This window comes from Penicillium roqueforti, assembly GCF_015533775.1.
Source record: "Penicillium roqueforti strain LCP96 04111 chromosome Unknown scaffold_50, whole genome shotgun sequence".
Lineage (NCBI taxonomy): Eukaryota > Fungi > Ascomycota > Eurotiomycetes > Eurotiales > Aspergillaceae > Penicillium > Penicillium roqueforti.
The window spans coordinates 27,842-48,271 of record NW_024067614.1 but is presented as its reverse complement, the minus strand read 5'-3'; the positions used below and the strand labels follow the sequence as shown (position 1 = coordinate 48,271).

The window sequence follows — 20,430 nt, the reverse complement described above, 5'->3', positions numbered from 1 at the left end:
AACTCTTATATTGCGCATCTTATTATGCCATCTATGCTTTAAATCCATATTGCCGAGAGTGGGTCTTGCTAACAGATCATATCAAGCATGTATCGCTGTAGCGGAATTTATAGATAGGGGAAATGCCTTGAAATAGCTAAAAAACTGCAAGTACTATTGTGTTAGCGAGGATATCACTGGGGCGCGGTGCTCGGAAATATACGAACGGATATATGAGCGACCCACTTGGTCAGCAACGATCATTGATTCGCTGATTTTCTATCTCTGCGCCTTTCAGAGCTTCCAGAGCTTCAATTAGATCCACCCTTCGGATATAGATCCACTTGCACCGGTCACCGATTTCTAATTCCGTGGATGATCCCCCTGATTGAGACCAAATATATACAGTTTGAAGGAGTCGTATTCTAGGTTATGAAATTTCCTGGTGTGAGGCCCATCAGAGGACTGGGGCAGAATTTGACTGATAAACCGAAAAAAAAGCGTCCAGGTCCATGGTGGAGAAATCGAAATCCCAGCCCATGTCAGACTGAGTAAAATCAAGCAAGTCTTCCCCGGAGCCCGCAGAGCCTCCGGTCGCCGGATTTTCCAAGGTTTCCACCTGTGGGAGGTTCCAAGGAGAATTTGATATGCCAGGCCGCATTCCTATTGACGGATTCTGAGGAATTGGGGGGTTTTTGGGCAGTAATCGATGCCTGCCGTCAGAAGTGAGCCCTTGCTGTATGGCTGTCCCTCCTGGGGGCGCAATTTTATCCCCAGTTGTTGCTAATAGAGGCACCCATTCGTACGATGGGTTGATATTGCGAAGCACAGTCTGCATGGCTGCAATTGTGCTTGCGATCGGGTCCCCAGCTCGCATAGTTGACAAAATTTGCATTGAAGCATAAACCCATGGCAGGTAGACAGGCGCGACATTCGGGTTGTGAATGAACTCATAGATGAGAGTGAATACCGAATTACCGAAGAAGTACCCATGGTATCGTAATTCCTACGATAATGTTAGTGGAACTTTTATAACAACATTTTGTCTATTTACCAGAACAAGATTATTGAGTCTTGAAGCTTCACATAAGTGATGGAGTGTTTTTTGGGCAGCAGTGATGGCATGGTTGCAGGCTTCGTTGAGCCAAGAAGGTGTTTCTCTGGGGTAATTTGTGACATGGGTTCTAGACTGGTTGAGTGCGATATTCCTCTCGCGCTGCCAATGGCCGCGAAATATCAAGAACTGGCGAAATGTAAGAAGTAATGTATGATAGTATACTAGCTCTGGTCAGAGTAAGGTCAAAAATATGCCGACTATTCACTTACAGGTAATGAAGATTGTTTGTCGAACCCCAAGGGATCCCGCCTGGATGCTACTATCAAGACCAAGACCCAAAGCTTGTTGTAGATGTGCTTCATGGCCACGGATGTCGTCCGCAATAGACCGAGCAACTCTCCACATGTGCAGAAGAGACTCATGCCGCTGGCCGTATATCTCAGTAACAGAACGAGTGATGGTCTTGCAAAGCTGCACCAACAATCGAATAAACGGATCCTGTGGATACTCTATTGCGACATCTTTAAGAGAGATAGAGCTAGGACGTCCCACATGAAAGCAGAACCAGCTATGTATGAAGTTAGCGAGTTCATCAAGTATCGAACTGAAAAGGGTAATTTACGTTTCGTAGATGTAAAGAGACCAGAAAGTTACCCGTCGTTCTTCAATATTTTCCGGGGTTTGATCAACATCATGGGGAACATCCTTATGCAAACCTGCTGCTAAGGCCTTGCGAGAAGCAGAACCCAAATGTAGGAAAGCTGAGTTGGGCCGACCTTGTTCATTCTGGTAATTGGCGTAAAATCCATGTCAGTCTGTAAACAACAAGAAAGGGTGATAAGAACTTATCATATGCAATGAGATTTGGATAGTCTGAAGGTTCACCACATCATCAAACGCGGTTAATGAAGCCTTGACACGCTCAAACAGCACATCACCCCAGGCAAAATGATCCGTGCCAAGTGCCGCGCTTGCCATGGCAAGGAGAAGGATCGCTTGGGCGAAAGCATCTAGATGGTCTGTGGGCGAAGAGTTGTAGAGTTTGTCCAGACATTGCTCATAATATATCTTTGGGCGAAGTGGCATCAGATGATAAAGGCTGGAGAGAAATCGCGACAGAAAAAGCTTAGCCAAGTCGTACGGCAGAAACATCATAGACAAATCTCCTTTCCCGAGGGACTTGTTTTCATGAAAGTCTGGTGTCCCGAAGAAAATGCGACGAAAGCTGAACAAATCCAGCCCAGCTCCAGCCTCCTCGACTCCGCCAGAGGGTTCAGGCTGGGAGGCAGGATTGGAGACGAGATCCCGGTAGATATGCTGCATGAGAGAGAAATGAGATGTGGGGCCATAGTATAGCTGCATCCGACATGACGGTGATGCCATATGTGTTGCAGAAACGCTATTTGGGAAGTCATTCATGACGGAGGCTGTGCGCTGCGGCACTCCAGTTGGAGAAGCTTGACGAGGTGAATTCCTCTCGGTGGCTTCCTCATTCTCATGTTTCTTTCGCCTGTGGCGAATATAGTCTCTGTATATACAGGGTGTGTTGCGCAGTTGGCAAGTTTTGCACCTGATGTTATATTAGCCATGTATTCACTATCCGAGCATAGACCAAAAAATCTCACGGGGTCAGGCCATTGCACTTGATTTTACGTTTGCGGCATTCTTGGCATGCGCGAGGGATTCGCCAACCTGCCTGAGCTTTATCCGATGCCTCAGACATGAATAAATTTGTATGCAATCTCACCTCCTATCTGTGCAGTTCATCCGTTTAATCCGAGGGATTATCCGTATATATCCGGGTCACGTGGTGCTGTGTCATCAAGTCAGATCATGGCGGTGTATCTATCCCACGTCTGCGTACGTTGGAGATCAGAACTAGTTCTCTCCCTGATAAGTTATGTCGAACTCCAGAAGTATCTCCAAGTTCATGATATCTGAATTTGCGCTATTATATCACATGACCTAGCACCTTGTAACAGACGCATCCAAATCCCTACCCGAGGTCGTCCTAAGACGTCGCGCATGAATCACTCCAGTACGGAGTACTCCGTACACTCTTGAAAATAGCCTCAACTCATCCGATGCGAGCAGCTTTGGGACAGCTTCGGGACAAGTTCCGATCGGATGACATCTTTCCGATGCATGTTTCTTGCAAGACTCGGGGTTATGGACGATCACAACGCCTGACCAATTCTGGGGTTATGGTTGGTCACCACGACGACTAAGAGATAGTCAGATGAGGGGATCGGGATTTCCCGTACGAAGTGCCTAGGCTGTACCTAGACTAGGGCTTATAATCCATTCGGATAACCCCACAAAGCCAATGATACAATCCGGGGTGGATCCACAAGTCTGGGGAAATCTCGAAGCATCTGGGGAAATTCCAAGCGTGGCTTACCATTGATTTAATTTCGCTCGAAACTTTAGATCTCGGAGACTTTGGCGTGCTAACAATTTTTATGATTGGGTCTTCCACTGCCAGTTCTGACTAGCAAGGCATCCCTCTCCCACTGGGAGCGGCAGATTGGGATTTCAGCTGCTGAAAAAGCCGAATATCAAGTCGGAATTGAATCCGTGATACCCCACAACACTAGACTCATCATCTAGATCTTCGGACCTATATAATACCCGGTCGCCCCCTATGTCTTCCGTGATCCCTGTCATCTGAAAACTTCAGACCGCCCTTTTACCCCTTCCAACCTCAATCCACTGTCAGGTACTCCAACATGGCTGACGCCGAGAGAGGCACCACGCCTATTGGTGACGAAAAGGTCATTTTAGACCATAAAGAGTATATGATGGGTGAAGTCACCCATGGTGCAGCAGAAAAGGGCCAACTCGCGACAGACGAACATGGCCAGCCCCTGCTAGAATTTGACAAGGCCGCCGAGTCACGATTGCGACTCAAGATTGATTTATATATTGTCCCAACTGTTGCAATCCTGTATCTCTTTTGTTTTATCGATCGAGCCAATGTTGGTATGTAACCAACCCCGGTTATTATATCCCGAGTTCTATGTCCAGTTCAAACACTAATCCGTTTCTTTTCTGGAATAGGCAACGCTAAATTGGCCGGTTTCGATAAGGACCTTGGACTCAAGGGCTATGATTACAATGCTGTGCTCTCGATATTCTTTATCTCATACATTATCTTTGAGATTCCCAGCAATCTTATGTGCAAATGGATCGGGCCGGGGTGGTGGCTACCAGGGATCACATTGGGGTTCGGTATCTGTTCGGTCGCCACGGCTTTTGTCACTGATATGCGTAGCGCATCTGGTGTCCGCTTCCTTTTGGGGTATGTGTCCTAGAGTTCGCAAAATCGACAATGCTAACAACCTCTCCCTTAGCATGTTCGAGGCAGGACTCATGCCTGGAATCGCATACTACCTTTCACGTTGGTATCGACGAAGTGAACTTGCCTTCCGGCTATCATTATACATCGTCATGGCTCCTCTCGCTGGAGCGTTCGGTGGTCTTTTAGCCTCGGGTATTCTCATGCTAGATCATTTCGGTTCCCTCCGCAGCTGGCGTATGATCTTTGCGATTGAGGGTATCGTCACCATTGGAATTGCTCTCATCTCATTCTTCACGTTGACCGACCGACCTGAGACAGCCAAATGGCTCTCCCAGGAAGAGAAGGACCTAGCCATTGCTCGTGTGAAATCAGAACGTGTTGGCGCGACCGAGGTCCTCGACAAATTCGATGTAGCCAAGACACTGCGTGGTATATTCAGCCCAGTAACAATTGTGATTGGGGTAATGTTTATGTTGGACAATATTACCGTTCAGGGGCTTGGGTTCTTTGCGCCTACTATTGTCAAAACCATTTACCCCGATGCCACTGTGGTGGCTCAACAGCTGCACACTGTGCCTCCTTATGTTGTCGGCGCGTTCTTCACTGTGCTGTTCCCCTACCTCAGCTGGCGATTTGATCATCGCCTAATCTTTTTCATTATCTGCCCGCCGCTAATGATGACCGGTAAGTCTCAGCTCCTTGAGCAACCTTGGTTGCAAAACCAAGGATTGCAGGGTATACCAGGTTCCAGGCTAACCATTACGGGAAATGTTATAGGCTATATCATGTTCCTGGCTAGCGAAGCCAGTATGGTCCGATATGGGGCCACCTTTATTATCGCGTGTGGAGCATTTTCCTTTGGGTCCCTATGTCCTGCAATCGCATCGGCAAATGTGATTTCGGACACTGCGAGATCTTCGGCTATTGGAACCACCGTGATGTTCGGCAATATCGGTGGGCTGATCAGCACTTGGTCATTCTTGCCTTTTGATGGGCCGAACTACCCTATTGGTAATGGTCTGAACTTCGCAACTTCAACCGTCATTCTCCTTCTTGGGGCCAGTCTATGGGCATATATCATATGGGAAAACCGGCGCCGTGCGCGTGTCGATGTCCACAGCGCCTTGGCGGGACTTTCCCCCCAACAGATTCAGGATCTGGACTGGCGCAATCCTGGTTTCCGCCTGCGACCATAGCCAGGTTCTATACCTCGGGTAATTGATTTTGCCCCGGTTCATGACCTTAGAACTCCTCACTAGCCTTCGTCTCGAACATACAATGAATTACTGGCAAAGACATAGTCTATCTGAGGACTCCATTGGCGTTATACGCGTAAAATTCTCTAGATCCAAAATTCTTCGTTTCATTTAAGCAGCCGAAGAGCTGTACGAGTCTTACTTCAAAGATCCGTGGTTGGCAGACTTGAATAACGAATCACAACAAACATATTTGGCCAGGAAATTGCACATGGCTCAAAGGATTGCCGATCATGTCGGTACGGTCTTGTTCATTACAAAACACGCGAAGAATAACTAGAGGCTTTGGTGATCGGCGTGTCCAAGCGCACCCCACGCCAAGGAATTCGTCTTTCTTGTTGTGGTGGTCTGTGAACCAATCAGTGGCTTCAAATCATTCATGGATGGGGTTTTCTCTAGTTTTCGCCCCGCGATAAATAAGCCACGTACGGCACAGACATCTTCATCCGGACGTTGTCCGAAACTCACTGTCAAGGTTCGATGGAGGAAAGAATAGACTTGGCAGATCATGTACTCCAGTACGTCCTGCGTCGGAGTAGAATGTCAAGAGCATCTGGGAATGAACATACAAGACAGGAAACAAGCGAGCCACCGTGACCCTACAGTGCTGGAGGGAAGCTGCACATTTTAATCCAAGGGAACATGTGGTGATTCAGGAACTCGGCCATGTTCCGTTGAGATATCCCTGGAACGAGAAAGACGGCAACTTCGGACTTGGGACTGAAGACGCAAGCTCTCTTGGCGCTGTTCCCCGGGTCTTGGCTTGTCCCGGTGTATCATGTGTATCATGTCTCACCAGTTTACGGCTCATTTGGACTACGGAGTACAGGGATCTTTCGGTCTTGACATATTTCTCGGGCTGGGATTTCCGGTCCCCAGATTTCCCCGCATGTCGTGGGACCAACATCTCATAGCTATAAAGACCCCTTGCTCTGGCTCACGTTTGCTTTTTTCCCTCTTCTCCTACTACCCCCGGATTATCCCCGCATTCAACTACATACTTGAGTGTTGCCCATCATGGCTGGCGGAGCAAAGAAACCAGTCAATATATTCCGCCTCAAAGACCTGGGTGAGCCCAAGGAGGTTTTCAACTGGCGATTATGGTTCTCGGTCATCTCATTTGGCCTGATGGGCGCTGCCCGAGGTGTCGATGAGGGGTTGATCTCAGGTGCCTTCAATTCTGAAGACTTCCAACGTTACATCAACTATGACTCGTACAGCCAAGTGGAACAGACCAACATCAAGGGAAATGTCACTGCAATGGTCCAGATTGGATCTGTTGGAGGCGCTCTTTTGTGGGTTCTTCCTTGATCTTTATTATATCGGATCTCGTGTCACTAACCCGGTCTATTTTTATACAGTGCATTCTTGGTCTGTGATCGCATCGGTCGTATCTGGGCAACCCGCCAACTTTGTGTTTTATGGATTGTGGGAATCGCGGTTTTCATGGGTAACGGTGGCAGCTTAGGTGCTGTCTATGCTGGTCGCTTTATTGCTGGACTCGGTGTGGGCCAGACAGTTGTCGTTGCTCCTGTATATCTTGCAGAAATTGTGAGTTGCTCATTACTCCAGTCATACATCCATATCAACTAACGAAGAAAGGCCCCCGCTTCTATCCGTGGTCTTTGTACCTGTGTCTTCACAGGCTTTGTCTATCTGGGTATTGTCCTTGCATATTTCGCCAACTATGGTTGCCAAATCAACCTCGGCGACAACACGCACAACCGATGGGTATGTGTGATCCACTCCGTACCATATATTATCAATACTGACTAGAATAGCTCGTTCCCACGAGTCTGCATATTATCTTTGCCGGCCTGATATTCCTTCTCTCCTTCCTCCAGCACGAATCACCCCGATATCTAGTCAAACGCGGCCAGCTCGAAAAGGCCATCTCCAATCTCTCGAAAATTCGTGGCCTACCATCCGACGATGAATACGTCGTACGCGAGATATCCAGTATTCAAACGACACATGCAGCTGAGATGGAGGCCACAATGGGGTCTGGCGCTATGGGCGTGATCAAGGAAACATTCCTTGTCCCATCGAACCTCTACCGAGTCTACCTCACATTCATGGCCCAACTTCTTTCGCAGTGGTCCGGAGCCGGCAGTATCACTGTCTACGCCCCTGATTTGTTCAAGTTGCTAGGAGTCACAGGCAATAACGAGTCTCTCCTGGTCACTGCTGTGTTCGGAATCATCAAACTGGTTGCCGCAATTCTCTGTGCTCTTTTCTTGGTTGATGTTATTGGACGCAAGCGAGCCCTCCTCCTTGGTATCACCCTGCAAGCGATTGCCATGATCTACATTGCCGGCTTCTTGACCTCCGTTCCCGAAATGGGAGTCGACGAGAGCTACAAGGTACCGGCTGACAAGAAGAGCGCTAGCGAGGGCGCCATTGCAATGATTTATCTCTCTGGCTTTGGATGGGCTCTCGGCTGGAATTCAATGCAGTATCTTCTGACTGCAGAGCTCTTCCCACTGCGCATCCGTGCTCTTTGCACTTCTATGGCCATGACTCTCCACTTTGCCAACCAATATGGTAATGCGCGCGCAGTTCCCAATATGCTTCTGCCCGTCGCAGAGGGTGGAATTGACCCCAAGGGTACGTTCTGGTGCTTTGCTGCCATTACCGTTATCGGTGGTGTCTGGGTCTGGTTTAGTATTCCGGAGACGGCAGGTCGCTCATTGGAGAGTATGGATCGTCTCTTTGCTTTGCCGTGGTACAAGATTGGCCGGTATGGTAATCGGGATGCCGATGAACGTGACCTGGTAGTGGATGAGAAGATGGAGATGGCGGTGCAGACGCACGGAACGGCTCAACATGTTGAGAGGCAGGACAGAGAGAACCGAGTCTGAATATCATCTAGATATCTCTAGTATTCATTTGCTGGTCATGATTAATGAAACTAACATCATGAATAAATCCCTTTTGAAATATAACAACCAACTCTTGCCCCATTAGCCCGCTGAAATACGTGAATAGTGCTTCTGTTCCCGCCTTATTTCGACCATTCCTTCAACCCCGATTGTCAGAATTCCCCGTTGACGTCGGCCCGTCTAGCGGAATGATCACAATTCTCGCCTTGAGCGCAGCCTTATCCCGAGACTTCCTGGTAGACCGTGCCGATCCCTCACTTGTGCGAATATCCATATATTCCATATCATTCAAATATTCATCCGGTAAATCGACCCGGATCAGAACACCCCTAGGTCCAAAGACCGTCTCGTTCCACTGCGAAATATGACGAGCAAGATGCTCACCACGAGCTCCAGCCATTGCCGAGATCAGATTCCGTTGTTCTCGTCGATTCCTGGTGAGGCGGGCAATGAATATCGCGGGGATAGCGCCCAGAATGCCGACCATCAGTCCGCCCACTGCCATTGTGCCCAGGCCTCTGCCAATCACAGTGGTCCACTGCCGACGTGAAAGCTTAGCTTCGTCGCAGACTACTTGTGTGAACTGCGTCCAATGGTCTTTGGAGATGCCGTAATGAGAGAGTTCGTCTGGATACTCGAATCCTGATGTGCAGGCAGCGGATCTGGATGGTATTTGCAGGCCTCGTCTCAGAGCAGATGCAACAGCAAACCCGGGCTCATTTTTCTCGGGCAGGAGGATCATGGGATTGTCGGTCTTTTCATCGAGGGTGGAATTGAATTCCTCAGATGGGGAATACATCGGTGGGGCATCGTAATGTCCAAACGTGTTCATGGTTGGTGAAGGACTGTATAGATACAGCTAGTATTTCTTTTAATGAAGTTTTCTTCTTCCACAGGGAAGGATTGATTTGATATTGAATGATTTTCCGATTTTGCACATTAAAAAAGGGTCACCATCGCAAATATTTATATTTCTGCTTAGCCAACATTCCCAAGCCTCATTTTTCTAAGCAAGCTTTTCCCCCTCAGGTATGAGTCCGTATGACTTGGCCAGACACCGCGGCGGTGTTGGGAGGCTTGTTTCGGCACTCGGAGCCATCAAAAATGGCTTTCAAATTGGTGATGCCTTGTATAGGCCGCAATATTTTGCGTTCGAGTCACTTTTGGGAGACCAATCGTGATTGCACGCGTTACGAGCAAGGGTCCAGATGCGGTCATTTAGTACGAAGATAAGGCCGAACTAGATTCTCAGTAATTAAGAGTGAGGCTAAATTGACCAATAGAGTAATGGTCAACCCCGAGATATCTCATTTCCCTCGTATGTCTATACTCCGAGCTCCGCGTGAGTCACAATTTCTCACAAAAGGGACGTGCACCGAAGCAAACAACCCCCTGAGCCATCAAGGCACCACCTTTCTCCCCAAAACTTCCTCAAATCACATCATGACAACGCGTTATAGGGTTGAGTGTACGTCATCGCGTCTTTTTTATCTCACTGCCCTCCACTAACGTCTCTTAGATGCCCTCAAGGTACGGCTATCTCCGCAAGAATATGTGTGCCCCTCACTGACCCATAGCCATGTAGACCCATCGCCGGGATCAACTAGTAAGTCGGTACTACATATCTAAAGATTAAAGAGTCTGCCTAACAATCTGCAGATCGAATGGATCAAAGTATGTCGCTCGGTCATGTCGTATTCGCCGATTCTAATCCCTCTAGGGTCTGCTGGCCGTCCCCTTTGTCCTGCATTCCCAGCCCACGGCAATCTACAAGGACAACGGTGAGGTGCTGAAGACAGTCGCCGCCGACACCCAAGTTCGCTATGCAGAGATTATGCGAGATGTAGAGAATTTGATGCTTGATCATAGTAAGTGGGGATTAGAAATCAAAGAACTCGGGGATGATCCCTAATCGGTACTTAAAGTCCAACACCATGAACGCAATGCCCCCGGAAAATCGAAATTGAACCTTCTGGTGCCGTCAGTGGGCACTTTTTTCACCAAGCTATATCTGGAAGATGCCTTCAAGTATCAAGATCAGCAGCGATTCATCAGCCGACGACGCTTCGTGGCCCCTTCATTCAACGATATCCGACTTATTTTGAACTCCGCCCAGGTGCTGGGTCTTGTTCGCTCCAGCGAGGTGCAACTAGTCACATTCGATGGAGATGTAACGCTCTACGATGACGGCGCCTGTCTCACATCCGACAACCCAGTCATCTCACGGATTTTGCGACTCCTTGAACAAGACCGCAAGGTCGGCATTGTGACCGCGGCCGGGTACACCGACGCACCAAAGTATTACGAGCGCCTTCAGGGTCTGCTTGATGCGATGCACGAATCAACTACTCTCACCGCAGATCAGAAACAAGGACTGATTGTCATGGGCGGCGAGAGCAATTTCTTATTCCGCTTCGACCCGACATCAAATGCCCGACTAACCTATGTGCCGCGGAATGAATGGTTGCTGGATGAAATGCAGTCCTGGAGTGGTGATGATATTACCGAGCTCCTTGATATTGCCGAGTCTGCTCTGCGAGCCTGTGCTGACAATCTCAATCTGCCGGCTGCTATTCTACGCAAGGATCGTGCGGTTGGTGTTTACCCTGTGAACGGTGTCCGAATCAGTCGCGAGCAGTTGGAGGAGACTGTATTGGTGGTGCAGAACACGATTCAACGTTCGGCTGTTGGGGCAAGATTGCCATTCTGTGCTTTCAACGGTGGCAACGATGTCTTCGTAGATATTGGCGACAAATCGTGGGGTGTGCGCGTATGTCAGCGCTATTTCGGTGGCATCGATCCAGCTAAAACACTGCATGTTGGTGATCAGTTCTTATCAGCTGGGGCTAATGATTTCAAGGTGGGAAGACTATAGAACTCTCCTTGGCTACTGGTCAGACTAACATTTCTTCTGATTAGGCCCGTCTTGCATCTACAACTGCCTGGATTGCAAGCCCCGCCGAAACAGTGGAGCTACTCGATGAGTTGGAGAAGACAGTGTACTCGTAGTCATTGAACTCCACGTTGAACGGTGGAATAATGCATCTTTCTGGAGTTCATTATGTGCAAGTTCAGTGTCAAGTGTTAAGATTGATACACCGGACTATCTTTGGACTACCTCTTTTATCCTCACGATAGCAGTCGCCCATAGCGTTTTTAATTCATTTGAGGTAATTTCAAGATTCAGATTGATGGTTCTATCTACAACGCACTTTATGTCGCAGATCAACAGTCTTCAAGGGGGGTAGAAAACCATCAAACAAAAAGGCACGATCATCCGAACTCCCAGGCATAAATGTCACTCACGTAAACCAACCTTGGGTCTCGAGGACTTATTGCATAGCACCATACAACGCGTAACGGACGTTCAGTGCGATCGCCCTCCACATCACAAGTTAGTGGATGGCTCGCCGGCCAGTACTTGGGGGAACATTCAAGCATATCCCGGGTGTATCATTGGCGTGGATTCCATTGTTGGTTGGAAATAAGTGGTCCTGTGGGTGGAAATCCTTTCAGGGGGAGCTGGGAACCGAGGGGACAGATCGGACTGTCGAAGGATCTGAAGAGTAGGAAACACGACAATCGTTAACATTCGTATGAGGGGGACACCAGAAATGATCATTGTACGGGGGAGCAAAGCGAGCAGCGACGAAACGATTTGAACAGGGATGAAAAAGCAAATAAGCAGGGTCGCAGTCGGTTTACGTACTCTCGTAGCAGGACCAGGTCTCGTTTTTGGTAGCATGGGTGCGTCCAGACAGAACATTGACAACGTCCTGTAGTTCAAGCCAGAACTCGGACTTAGGGCGACGGCGGACCCAATCAGTCTCGGTAGCCTCCAGTCCAGATTCACCACCCATGGGGGAGAATAGCACCTGTGAACCTTTGACACCAATGACAGCACTAGAGAGAGGGTCTGCGGCAATTTCATCACCGCTCTTATTGGCATATCCTTCGATGTGCTGCATGCACCTGATGGCCATACGCAAAGCACGGGCACGATCCATTGGCGAAGGCATACCACCTTGTTGGAAGTGACCGGGAACAGCGGCACGAGACTCGAATCGGCCCCTTGCCTCTTCCTTGATAATGTCGGCGATCACCTGCGTAGTGTATGTGCTGGATGCACATTCGTTACGCAGAATAATCTTGCCTGCACGGTTAGCGCCTTTGTCGCGGATGAAGTTTTCACGCAGGAAGTCTATGTCACGCGAGAGCATCTTGATATCAACACCCTCCTCAGGAATGTAAACTGCCACGGCACCAACAGCGAGGCCAGCTGTGGTTGCAATATATCCAGATTTGCCACCTTGGGTCTCAATCACAAACACTCGGCGGCGAGAAGAGGAGGCGGATTGACGAATCGCATCACAGAAGACGGTCAGGGTATTCAGACAGGTATCACTGCCCAATGAGTATTCAGTCCCGGGGACGTTGTTAGAAATTGTAGCTGGGAGCACGATGAGCGGAATCTTAAACGCATCATACTTTGCACGAGCCTGGCGCAGTTCGCTGACGGCAGTGAAAGCCTCGAAACCACCAACAACAAACAAGGCATCAAACTTGTACAGCTCAAAGCACTGGGCAGTGCCCTCCATGTCAACAGATGGCAGGGTACGGTTAGTTCCAATGTCCGAACCACCCTCGTTAACCCAGCTATCAGCTTCCAGCCAAGTGACCTCGCGGACTGAGCTGACTGGCTTATCGTCGTGGTGACGGCATAATCCGGGGAAACCGTTATGAATGGCCAGTGGGGTGTGGCCATGAGTCAGGCAGTATGCAACGGCGGCACGGGTTGCTTGGTTCATACCACCAGCCGGGGCACCAACGTGAATGATAGCGATTCGCATTCTCTGTGATATAGTAAGTATCTAGAAAGCCTGAGGAGCCCGGATGCGCTGTGGAATTAGGTGTATACCTTGCCTTCCGGAAGAATCATCTTCTGGTCCTGGCCTGCGGTGTCCAAATAGGCGTTGTAGTACTCCTTGAATTCCGGATCACGCAGCTTCATGGCCTCATCGAATTCTTTCTTGTCAATCAAGGCCGTCACATCTTTCGTTGCTTGAACTGCTTCCATCAGAGGAGTCCGCATGATCTTGTTCTCGCGGATGGTGATGACTGGTGAAGGGGAATCAGGTGACATTTCAAGCACGGCACGAACGGCCTCCACACCCTGTAGAGTTGACAGCCAGCGGTCATAAGCGCACGCTGCACCACCTCGCTGGGTGTGGCCTAGAATGGTTACTCGGGTATCCAATCCCAGCCGATCTGTGAGAATATCCTTGATTTTCGAGCTCGAGACCTTGTTCAATTGCCGATCCTGTGCTCCTTCGGCGACGATAACGATTGTACGGCGCTTGCCGCGTTCACTTCGGTTCTGTCAAGCCCCTTGAATCAGCAAAAATAAAACATTGAACAACACTGAAGTAATTCCAACCTTGGTGATTACGGCACACATGTCATCCTCCCAGCCCTCCTTTGGAGGCATCTCAGGGAGGAACATCCAGTCTGCACCGGTACTGATAGCGGACATCAAGGCAAGCCATCCACAGTGTCGGCCCATCACCTCGATGACGAAACCACGCTGGTGGGAAAAGGCAGTATCGAAGACATCGTCGACGGCATCACAGATACGGGTCAAGGACGAATAGCAACCGATAGTGGCATCTGTCCCAGACATGTCATTGTCGATCGAACCTACCAGGCCCACAATGTTCAAGACCTTGTAGGGTGCCACCTGCTCAGCTGACAACTCCCCCGAGCTAACGAGGTCTGCCAACAAGCTGGGCCACTCGGCACGGAAAACATCGGCACCAGTCAAACTGCCGTCACCACCGCAGACGACCAGTGCATCGATACCTTTCAGGACCATGTTCTTTGCTGCCTTCATCCGACCAGCACGCTCACGGAATGCCATGCTGCGAGCAGAGCCGATCAGGGTGCCACCACGGGACAACCAACCGCGGACATCCTCCCAGTGCAGCTGGCGGATCATATTCCCGCCATTAACCAGTCCTTCGTATCCTTCGAAAATGGCGTAGGCTTCGCAGTCGCTGTGAATTGCCATGCGGACAACGGCCCGCACGGCACCGTTCATACCGGGAGCATCTCCACCAGAGGTGAGAACACCGATGCGGCGTCTCTTAGCCGGATGAGTGGCAATCTTGATTGGCTCCATATTGAATTGAAGGCTTCGACCTATACCTCAGGTCGATAGACAAAAGAATGAGACAAAAAGTGATTAGGAAGAAGAAAACAAGTCGAAAAAAAAGAAGCCGATAAGGGTTTCAAAGCTCCAAGTTATGAATGGGTGGGGTGTGGAGGGGTCAAACCCAATCCGGTGAGAGAAATTGGGCGGTAGGTGGATGCTTTGCGTCACAGAAACAACTTGAAGCTAAAAGTTATCAAGTTGGATTTCAAGAAACATAAGGAACTGTTGAGGAAAATGAGAAAATGCTGAACCGGACTGGACTGTATTTATTCTTGACTACCTGTATATGCCTCCCCCTGAGATTACAGTGGTCTGACCCTTCATGACCCTTCATGGTACCTGCGTTCCCTTACATTTTGGCTGCAAACACATGTCACCGGTCGATTTAGGTTTAGTACGGGCGGTGAGATGTCAAGTTGACGTCACTGATATTATTTGATTTGTTTGATTTGTTTGTTCTGTTTGTTCTGGCCCCTTTCCAATGTTGCTATTTATTGTCTTTCTCACGAGTATGTTGTACTCCCCATAGTCGTCAACCTCGTATTCATTATTATGGGTTCAACAATTATTGCACAACTAGTCACCCGTGTACCCTTGGCAAACATGGTCTGACCGGTTCATTCACACAACCTCGGTCCATATGACTCGCACTAAAGGAGCGATGCCACGCATATTGTCACATGGTTTTCCCTACTAATATCGCTCCTATACCTAGAACGTGATTGCTCCTGTGAAACTCGATTCGCTCACTCGGAAGCCCCTGGTCCTGTATAGAGTGTTCCACCAGTTGTAAGTTTTTTGCAGTGACACGTTGTCCCTGCAACTCCTTGTCTAATCCTTGTTCGAAATGCTCCTCATACCCCTGAGATCCCACATAAGAGGTATTTACAAAATAGCTTTGGCGAAATCTCCAGGCACCATAGTTATGGTACAACAAATGATCTTACTATCGTCGGACACATGCATGGGCCCTCGGGTAACAGCGGAACTAAAGGCGAAGAGAAAACAAAAGTTATCCTTGGATTCAACTTGGCATGATTAAAATATCAGTGTGATGCCGTCTTGGCGGGCTAGGCTGACACCTATACGAATATGGTGTCTCCCTGAAAGAAGATGGAATACCGTGCCATTTATTGATTCGTATATCTTATCGTGTTCATGAACCTTCAATTGCGACTATAGAACTATGGAAAAGCAAGCTAATAATAATATCAAATTCCCTGAGAATAAAAACAAAACAACGCCCCCAACATTCATTAAAACAACGCACTTTCACGTACTTGGTCCATCCTCATTATCAGAAAAGCTCCCCGACATTTGTCTTACGTCCTCGGTTCTCAATTTCGGCAGTGAATTGCCCAGGCATTGCGCTCGTAGTCAGAACACGGCTAACCTCAAGGTACCGCTTGCGAATCTCAGACCAAAGCTTTTTATCCTTAGCAGTGGTCAACTCGGGTGATGGGTAGTAGGGGTCATTCCAGATAAAACCGTCCACGAGTAGTTTCAGACCTGCAGGGCTCTTCTCGAACTTTGCGCACCTATCCACATGTTAGCAGTATCCAGCAATATTCGGGAATAGCACCCACATATTAAAATCGATAAGCCACAGGCTGATTGACTGACGAGAAAGGTCAAATCGATGTCCTAGCGAGCACTCATCCTCTCCCGTAATCTCATCTGACCGCGGTATTAGAGACAACAAGGGGGAGCTACCAAGAATGAACTCTACGTCATTGCCATCAACGCCGGCTTTCCAGTGTAGAATGGCCAGGGTTTGAGCCATGACCTGGGCAAACGCAGAGGTGTCCAGCTGCAAATCCTCCATTTCGTTGACATGTAGCGGGAAATTGCGTAATTTGAAATCCTTCACATTCGGGTCGGTCCTGTTCCTCATTCGGCGTCCGAGATAGACTCGAATCAAGCAGTGCTTGTTCTCTGGCTTGGCAGGGAACTCCGACTTGTACTCCTGAAGGGTTGGAGGGCAAAGAACATCGACTATAGCTTCCCTGACTGGGAGAGGGACGGGAAAGACACGGCTTGAGATCAGAGCGAAACTCTGCACATCCATTTCCCAGCTGTACAACTTGGGAATGTGGATGTCCAGTTTCATCAGATTTTCAACATCGTTCATTGCTTCCTTGACAGAGGCGTGCATCTTGAAGTCAGTAAGCAGTTGGGGGACCTTGGCTGCGGAGTTGGGAAGTTTCGCGACGGTATCTGTTCCAACAATGGCGTAGACAGTACCGCACTGTCCTTGTCCGATCTCCAGGAAGCGTTGTTGCGACGGGTTATCTCAGACTGCATTGTTCAGTTCTTCGAGGCTAGAGGTAGTTGATATGTAGGATTTAGTCGATAGCATGCGTGTCAGGATATCTTCTGGCTTTGCGGCAGCGATGTGCTCCGGGAAAAAGAGGGTATCTTTTGCCAACTGGAAACCAGTGGGAGCAAGATCCTTGATCGATTCAGTGATAGAATATTCCGAATCGTCGGTACTGGCCTGCTGGCGATCCATAGTATGAGGACGTCTTGCTGGTCAAAGTGTCAAGAAATGCATGTAAAGTCGTCGTAAAAAGTAAGAGAAAAGTAAAGGTTCAGGGAAACCACGAGGTGCGGACAAATCGGTGGGCGCAGAGAAAAGTAGAGGTGAAGAGAAGAGCAGAAGTAGAAAACTGCCTATCTAGGTAATATAAGAAGACACCAACTTTGGAAATGTACCGCCCACCTTTACAGGTTGCAGGTTTCCATGGATTGCTCTGCACAGAAACCCAAATAGTGTGTGTGTACTTCGGTTTATCCCAGTCTGCAGTAGTTCATGGCTGCAACTAATATCCTCTCTGCCAGTTTACCTTAGCTATATTGTAAGCAAATTAACCGCATGGTTGAGGGAATCTTCGAGTCCGGCAGATTTTGGTTTCGTGCGTTGAGCTTACAGGGTTGAAGTCAACCCTGGCACTTTTTTTCCTCACACGAGCGGTACAAACAATGATAATGAGTTTGGACCAGGCTTCTATACCACCGAAAGTCTAACCCACAGTATAATTTACCTACGAGGGGGGATTGGCGCCATCAAAGCTTTTGAAGCCCCAGCTCTTGTGCGCGCTGCTATCTGGCAGCCTAGTTTAGAAGACTGGCAGGCTTGGGTGACGAGGTAGCTATCGCGTCCGCCGGCCATTGCCCATTGCTAGCTGTCCAGCACCACCGCAGTATGATACTGCGGACTTCATCCCTGGGGCCACTAGGGTTACGCAAACCGATCCCAGAAACGCTCGCCTACAAATGCCCACTCAGTCAAATGAGAACAAATTAGTGGCTGTTAGCTATCAAGGCTGTCAAATTCTCGCTGACTCGCTGTACATGATTATTTTTGTTGACGCAGCATGATCACCCTCTCGAGTCAAGTCTAGAGGCACGGTAGAACAGGTCATATTTGCATTCTCTGGTTTCCTTTTTCAAAAAAATGAGACAATCGAAGAGAATAACAACAGTTAGGAAACTCTTTTTAGAATGTAAACACTGGACCTGTGAACAACTGTATCCATCACATATCCAAGATGGCTGTGAATATACTACCATCACTCCTTAATGCTGGACACCACGGGATCGCTTATATTAAGCACCACGCTGGCGAAGTTCTCGTGAAAGAGCTGCTGCACTCTGGGTAGGAAATACTCCGTAATCGAGTTTTCAACAGTGGGCGGAAGCAGATCCTTGTAAATCCAATAGTGCCGAACAAAATCCCCAGTGCAGTTTATATTAGCCATCTCAGGGTATCCATTCGCCTCGGCGCATGAAAGAGTCTTTATTTCTCCCTCTAGTGCAGTGTCATATCGAAGATAATTCCCGAAGGCAGCTTGCTCATGCGACCATTGCTGGCTCCATTTAGAGCAGTCGGGGTATCGAACGTCGGTAGGGCATGATTCCCACGCTTCAAAAAGCGCCTGGGTCCTGGGGTCTTTCTGTCCAATAATAAATCCCGTGTTCAAGAGCGTTTTTCCTTTCGCATCCCGATTTTGTGGTTCATCTGGGTCGAGTGCCATGGCGACGAGTGTATCGGGCGTTATGTCCCAGTAGTTGAAAAGCCATTCCATAGGAAGGTGCGGATGGCGAATCATAGCATCCCCATCGAGGAATATAACAAATTCGTAAGATTTCAGGGCTTCCTTCATCGCCGTCACTTTACTCCATGTGCCATGAAGACCCGTAGGGCAAGAAGCCTGGATGAGCTTGTAATCATAGCCATGTATTGTAGCTACAATGGTCAGTGTTGGGTGGTAAGGAACATACATAGCAGAGACGTACCGTATATGTAGTGGCTTAGTCTACCAATTGTGCTATGATGAGCGCTTGTCATGTTCAGCCGGCTCCCATTCAAAAGTTCACCTGGTCCATCAAGTGGCCGGGTGTCGACGTCCAAAATAAGGAGTTTATCTCTCAGGGGCTTCGTAAATCTCGGCATTTGTGGTAGTGAATAAGTTTTTCCATTCAGATCATCGAAATCTAGGGCGTCTATTGGGTGTATGTAGGGCCTGTAAAGATTTTGGATAAAGGAGAACCCGTTGTTCATCTGCAGCGCCGAGTATTCCCTACAAATGGTTAGATTGCCGAATGAAGTTTCCGCGGAATAACGAAAATACAACGTACCTCGAGATGTTTCGGACAGAGAAATTGTGCGAGGCCACGAAAAAGTAAAACAGACCGCATAGTAACGCCGTGAGTGTTAACACGGAAACAATTGGCTGTGGCATCATGGTCAGTGCTGAAGAAAGGTAATGGATTGTTTATAACGGTGATGACCCGCAGACACTGCGCGCCCATGAGTGTGAAAAACGGAACACCAGGCCATTCCTCTCGGCTCGTCTTAAATAGATAGGAGAATTGTCACGTTCTCGTGGTATTTACGCAAGCGGGTGGAGGTATACGAGGTATGTGAACTGTTTTGAATTGGGGATAAACTATGATTCCTTCCGGATGCGGAAAGATCATTACCTACACAACTTACCAAACGAGAAAATGGCAAGTGAACTGTTGATTTTGCTCTTAATTTAAGGGGCTCTATAGTTTTTCCGACTTAGATTTCAATTATGTTGTACACAAAAATGGAGTGCTAAGAAAGACCTGGCCTAATCAGGTTAGAGGGGTGTGCCAGCAGTATCTTACTTCTAATATCATGTTGGTGTAGTATGGATGATGTTCGAGATATAATCAAATTAGTATTATGTCTTTTGCATTTGTCTTTCAAGGGGTCTTAGAGGTGCCCATAGATGTCTATTGAGAATAATCAGCCGCAAACTGTAGGGTAGTGTAAAAAAGGATGGTACCTACGGGGTATATATAAAACAAACTGAGCGCTATAAAACACTTAGGTAGCCGGTTTTTAGCTGCCAACAGTCACTATCCACTACGGTACTCCACCTTTTTCATCAGCGTCTCCCCTTCTCTTGTCTACTTCTTTCATTCTCTTCTCCCCTCTCCCTCCTATCTTATCTTCAGTGTTCGGCGTTCGGCGTTCGATCTCGACTCAGGGGATAGGATCAAATCGCCCAAGGTTGACTGCTAAATGTTTAAATGCTTAGCCTATCCAGAAAAGCCAAATTTAGACACTCGATACCCCGGTCCTTGATACCCCTCGGCTCCTAGCCCTTATCTCCCTTCCCGAGGTCTCACCTAAAGCTTGGTCGTTACTATGAATAAACAGACACTGCTATGGTTATTTACCTGATTAGAAGTTTAATCGGCTTTGGACC

General features: G+C 48.4%; 8 protein-coding genes across 8 annotated transcripts; 3 read left to right on the top strand and 5 right to left on the bottom strand.

Moving 5' to 3' along the window:
- Nucleotides 1-436: 436 nt before the first annotated feature.
- LCP9604111_9534 (Zn(II)2Cys6 transcription factor) lies at nt 437-2,759 on the bottom strand (the record flags this gene model as incomplete). The annotated part of the gene is made up of 6 exons (XM_039077799.1): nt 437-985; nt 1,034-1,257; nt 1,306-1,604; nt 1,659-1,834; nt 1,886-2,606; nt 2,662-2,759. The coding sequence occupies 6 exons, from the start codon at nt 2,757-2,759 to the stop codon at nt 437-439; spliced, it is 2,067 nt and encodes a 688-aa protein (XP_038924471.1).
- A 1,006-nt stretch (nt 2,760-3,765) lies between these two features.
- LCP9604111_9533 (putative MFS transporter) lies at nt 3,766-5,533 on the top strand (the record flags this gene model as incomplete). Its single annotated transcript, XM_039077798.1, has 4 exons — nt 3,766-4,018; nt 4,097-4,337; nt 4,390-5,021; nt 5,115-5,533. 4 exons carry the CDS (start codon nt 3,766-3,768, stop codon nt 5,531-5,533), a joined length of 1,545 nt encoding a protein of 514 aa, XP_038924470.1.
- Nucleotides 5,534-6,610: 1,077 nt separating this feature from the next.
- LCP9604111_9532 (putative MFS quinate transporter) lies at nt 6,611-8,454 on the top strand (the record flags this gene model as incomplete). Its single annotated transcript, XM_039077797.1, has 4 exons — nt 6,611-6,888; nt 6,955-7,144; nt 7,196-7,324; nt 7,375-8,454. The coding sequence occupies 4 exons, from the start codon at nt 6,611-6,613 to the stop codon at nt 8,452-8,454; spliced, it is 1,677 nt and encodes a 558-aa protein (XP_038924469.1).
- A 160-nt stretch (nt 8,455-8,614) lies between these two features.
- Nucleotides 8,615-9,307, bottom strand: LCP9604111_9531 (uncharacterized protein; the record flags this gene model as incomplete). The annotated part of the gene is made up of 1 exon (XM_039077796.1): nt 8,615-9,307. One exon carries the CDS (start codon nt 9,305-9,307, stop codon nt 8,615-8,617), a length of 693 nt encoding a protein of 230 aa, XP_038924468.1.
- Nucleotides 9,308-9,918: 611 nt separating this feature from the next.
- Nucleotides 9,919-11,484, top strand: isn1 (IMP 5'-nucleotidase ISN1; the record flags this gene model as incomplete). Its single annotated transcript, XM_039077795.1, has 7 exons — nt 9,919-9,943; nt 9,995-10,005; nt 10,061-10,081; nt 10,135-10,149; nt 10,196-10,343; nt 10,401-11,335; nt 11,395-11,484. The coding sequence occupies 7 exons, from the start codon at nt 9,919-9,921 to the stop codon at nt 11,482-11,484; spliced, it is 1,245 nt and encodes a 414-aa protein (XP_038924467.1).
- A 503-nt stretch (nt 11,485-11,987) lies between these two features.
- On the bottom strand, nt 11,988-14,653 carry LCP9604111_9529 (ATP-dependent 6-phosphofructokinase; the record flags this gene model as incomplete). Its single annotated transcript, XM_039077793.1, has 4 exons — nt 11,988-12,034; nt 12,185-13,328; nt 13,394-13,852; nt 13,913-14,653. The coding sequence occupies 4 exons, from the start codon at nt 14,651-14,653 to the stop codon at nt 11,988-11,990; spliced, it is 2,391 nt and encodes a 796-aa protein (XP_038924466.1).
- Nucleotides 14,654-15,983: 1,330 nt separating this feature from the next.
- On the bottom strand, nt 15,984-17,198 carry LCP9604111_9528 (uncharacterized protein; the record flags this gene model as incomplete). The annotated part of the gene is made up of 3 exons (XM_039077792.1): nt 15,984-16,224; nt 16,273-16,934; nt 16,986-17,198. The coding sequence occupies 3 exons, from the start codon at nt 17,196-17,198 to the stop codon at nt 15,984-15,986; spliced, it is 1,116 nt and encodes a 371-aa protein (XP_038924465.1).
- Nucleotides 17,199-18,258: 1,060 nt separating this feature from the next.
- LCP9604111_9527 (uncharacterized protein) lies at nt 18,259-19,434 on the bottom strand (the record flags this gene model as incomplete). Its single annotated transcript, XM_039077791.1, has 3 exons — nt 18,259-18,935; nt 18,986-19,269; nt 19,328-19,434. The coding sequence occupies 3 exons, from the start codon at nt 19,432-19,434 to the stop codon at nt 18,259-18,261; spliced, it is 1,068 nt and encodes a 355-aa protein (XP_038924464.1).
- Nucleotides 19,435-20,430: the final 996 nt, after the last annotated feature.